Source organism: Chaetura pelagica, unplaced genomic scaffold (assembly GCF_000747805.2).
Source record: "Chaetura pelagica isolate M959 unplaced genomic scaffold, ChaPel_1.0 scaffold3, whole genome shotgun sequence".
NCBI lineage: Eukaryota > Metazoa > Chordata > Aves > Apodiformes > Apodidae > Chaetura > Chaetura pelagica.
In genome coordinates, this window is record NW_009952974.1 from 7,335,169 (window position 1) to 7,338,240 (window position 3,072).

Here is a 3,072-nt window from a genome sequence, read left to right on the forward strand (position 1 = left end):
GGAAGTACACGGTGACTGCCGGGAATGCCCACGGCCATGTGGAGTGCTCTGCTGAGCTCTATGTGGAGGAACCACGGCCATCTGCTGCCTCCCAGATGTAAGAGTCAGGGGTCTCCAGGATCTGCATCCCCTCTGGGATTTGGGGGAAAATGGGCTTGTGCAAAGCCTGAGGTTGGGGCTGGGCTGGGGGCACCATTTTCCCACCACAAGCACGTGTGGGCTTTTGCAGCTCCAAGCTGGAGAAGATGCCATCCATTCCAGAGGAGCCAGAGCAGGCAGAGACAGAGATAGAGTGCTTCACCATGCCCGATTTCCTGAAGCCGCTGCACAACCTCGATGTGGTGGAGTCCAAGGAGGCTGTGCTGGAGTGCCAGGTGGCCGGGATGCCCTACCCCTCCATCACTTGGTTCCACAACGGCTCCCGCATTGACAGCACGGATGACCGCAAGATGATGCAGTGTAGGGCTCCCCGCTGCCCTCCCCTCCCCCTTGGGGAAGGGGAGACACCCTGGGAGGAGGCAACACCCTCCAGACCTTCATGCCCTGTGAGGCAGGGAGTTCTGCACCGCTTGGCTAGTGGAGTCTTACCTGTGTCCCCCTGTCCCCCCACCAGATAAGGACGTCCATCGCCTGGTGTTCACAGCCGTCACCCACGCACACGCTGGTGTCTATAAAAGCGTCATTGCCAACAAAGTGGGGAAGGCCACGTGCTACGCACACCTCTATGTCACTGGTAAGCAGCAGTGAGCACCACCGGGGGATGTGCAGCCACTCGCTGCAGCCCTGCCGGGCTGGGGATCAGTGGCCCTGTAGCAAGGTCCTAGGATGACAGGATTCCAGGGCAGTTCAGGTTGGAGGGGACCTCAGGAGGTCTCTGATCCAACCTGAATGTGGGGTCAGCTGTGCAGTCCTCACCTTGCATGGTCAGGATCCATCTCTGGACCCCCAGGTCCCACACAAGACTGGCTGGCAGCATCAGCCCCACAGGGCCTGCCAGGCTGAGCCTCCACTGGGTCACTGGCCCCATCTGTCCCCTCCAGCCCACATCTCCTGGGGCGTAAGGCAGATGCCCCGAGGAGCTGCGGTTGTGGCCATGCTCACACCTCTGCCTGCTTCCCCATGCAGATGTGGTACCAACGCCTCCGGATGGACCTCCCACTGTGGCCTCAGTGACAGGCAGAGCCATCACACTGACCTGGAACAAGCCCAAGTGGCTGGACACTGCCATAGGTGAGGGGGCTGGGGCTGGGCAGGGGCTGAGCAGGGGGTGGGCAGGGAGTGGGTGATTCTGTGTGGGCAAGCACAGGCCAGCCTGATGCTGGGGACTCTGCAATGACCCTCTGCCCTTGCAGACCCTAAGTCCGTGACCTACGTGGTGCAAATGCAAGTGCTGGGTACAACACAGTGGCTGGTGCTGGTGGCTGGCGTGGGGAAAACCACTTACACAGTGTATGGGCTGACCAAGGGTGCCCAGTACCTCTTCCGTGTCATTACTGCCACCCCGAAGACCAACAGCAAGCCCTCCCCTCCTGTGGGGCCTGTGCAGCTTCTGGACCGGGGTGAGAGGGGCAGTGGGGAGGGAATGGGTAGCTGGGGTGGATGGGTCTCTGTCCCTGCTGGGGTGGTAAGTTGGGAAGGGCTGGGTGACGTGTGGTCTGGAAGTGGTGGTGATGATGCGGGGCCTCTTCCAGGTCCGTACCTGGAAGAGGCTCCAGTCATCCTGGACAAGCCAGATGTGGTGTACATGGTGGAGGGTCAGCCAGCCTCCATCACCATCACCATCAACCATGTGGAGGCCACTGTCACCTGGAAGAGGTAGGACATGGCGCTGTTTCCATTGCCTGCCCCATGCCCAGGATTACCCCATGGGGTGCACAAAGGGGCTTCTGCACCAGCTCCTTGTGCAGCCTGTGGTGGGTGGGGGGTCTTTCCCTGGGGCCAGGCTGGGCATGCAGGCAAGGCACATGTCCAGCACAGTGCAGAGCTTTATGGAGGTGGAGGCTTTTTTGGGGGAGGCGCTGGATGTGCGGTGTGAAGTGTTGAGAGCCGTTCAGGAGGCAGACCTAGCAATAGGATGTGAGCTGTTTGCAGGGGCTGCAGGGCAGGAGCCAGGGCTGTCTGTGGGTCAGGAGGTGACCATGGCGCTGAGGGGTGGGAGCTCTTGATAGGACTGGGGCTGCCTGTGGGGCTGTGATGTGGCAGCTGGTGTACCTGCAGGGGTGGGCAGGTGCTGGGAGAGAAGGAGGGCACCTGTGAAGTGACGATGCCGGACGACGACCAGCACTGCCTGCGACTGCTGCGCGTGGGCCGGGGGGCGGGGGGGGCGCTGGCGCGCGGGGGGAGGACCCCCCCGCCACGGCACTGCCTGCTGCACCCTGCGCCTCCGCCTCGCAGGTAGGTGCCCTCCTGCCCGGGAGATGTGTCCCTCTTCTGCGGGGTGGCACTGCCCTGTGTGCCATGGGGGGGAGTGTCATTGCCCCACAGGGTGGCACTGCTCCTCAGTGCTCCATACTTGTGTGTCATGGGGGTGCTGCTCTATAAGATGGTAATGCCCTGTGGAGCTGAAAACCCATGAACCATGTGTTGACACTGCTATCTGGTGTTCTATACCCATAGCTAAGTGTCCATGTGTAGTGGACACCAGTGCCCCATGCCCATGTGCCATGAATGGCACCACCCTACAGTGCCCCACACCAATGGTAAACTGCCCCACAGTGCTGCAGGCACATGCAATAAGTGTCCTGCCCTGTAGTGTCCTGCTCCCATGTGGCACTGTCCTATGGCGCTCCGTGCCCCTATAGTATGGGGTGGCACTTTCTCACTGTGCCCCACAGCCATACACCTTGTACCAGGGGCAGAAGGGTGGCACTGCCCCACAGTGCCCCATGCCTCATTTCTTGGCAGAGGCACCACGCTTTGAGTCCATCATGGAGGACATTGATGTCCAGGAAGGGGAGACGCCACGCTTCGCTGTGGTGGTCGAGGGAAAACCACTGCCAGACATCATGTGGTACAAGGTGGGCTGGGACCCCTCCACCCCCTCCCTGACCCACAGCCCCCCCCCGCCCCCCC

At 61.5% G+C, this 3,072-nt stretch overlaps 1 protein-coding gene across 1 annotated transcript in view; it reads left to right on the top strand.

The window, feature by feature from the left end:
* LOC104387508 (striated muscle-specific serine/threonine-protein kinase-like) overlaps positions 1-3,072 on the top strand; it is a 23,930-nt gene that overhangs the window by 8,329 nt on the left and 12,529 nt on the right. The window contains exons 10-15 of the mRNA XM_009996278.1: positions 6-97; positions 230-459; positions 614-733; positions 1,126-1,230; positions 1,353-1,559; positions 1,692-1,815. Coding sequence (XP_009994580.1) covers positions 6-97; positions 230-459; positions 614-733; positions 1,126-1,230; positions 1,353-1,559; positions 1,692-1,815 — 878 coding nt within the window. The remainder of the gene's footprint in view (positions 1-5; positions 98-229; positions 460-613; positions 734-1,125; positions 1,231-1,352; positions 1,560-1,691; positions 1,816-3,072) is intronic.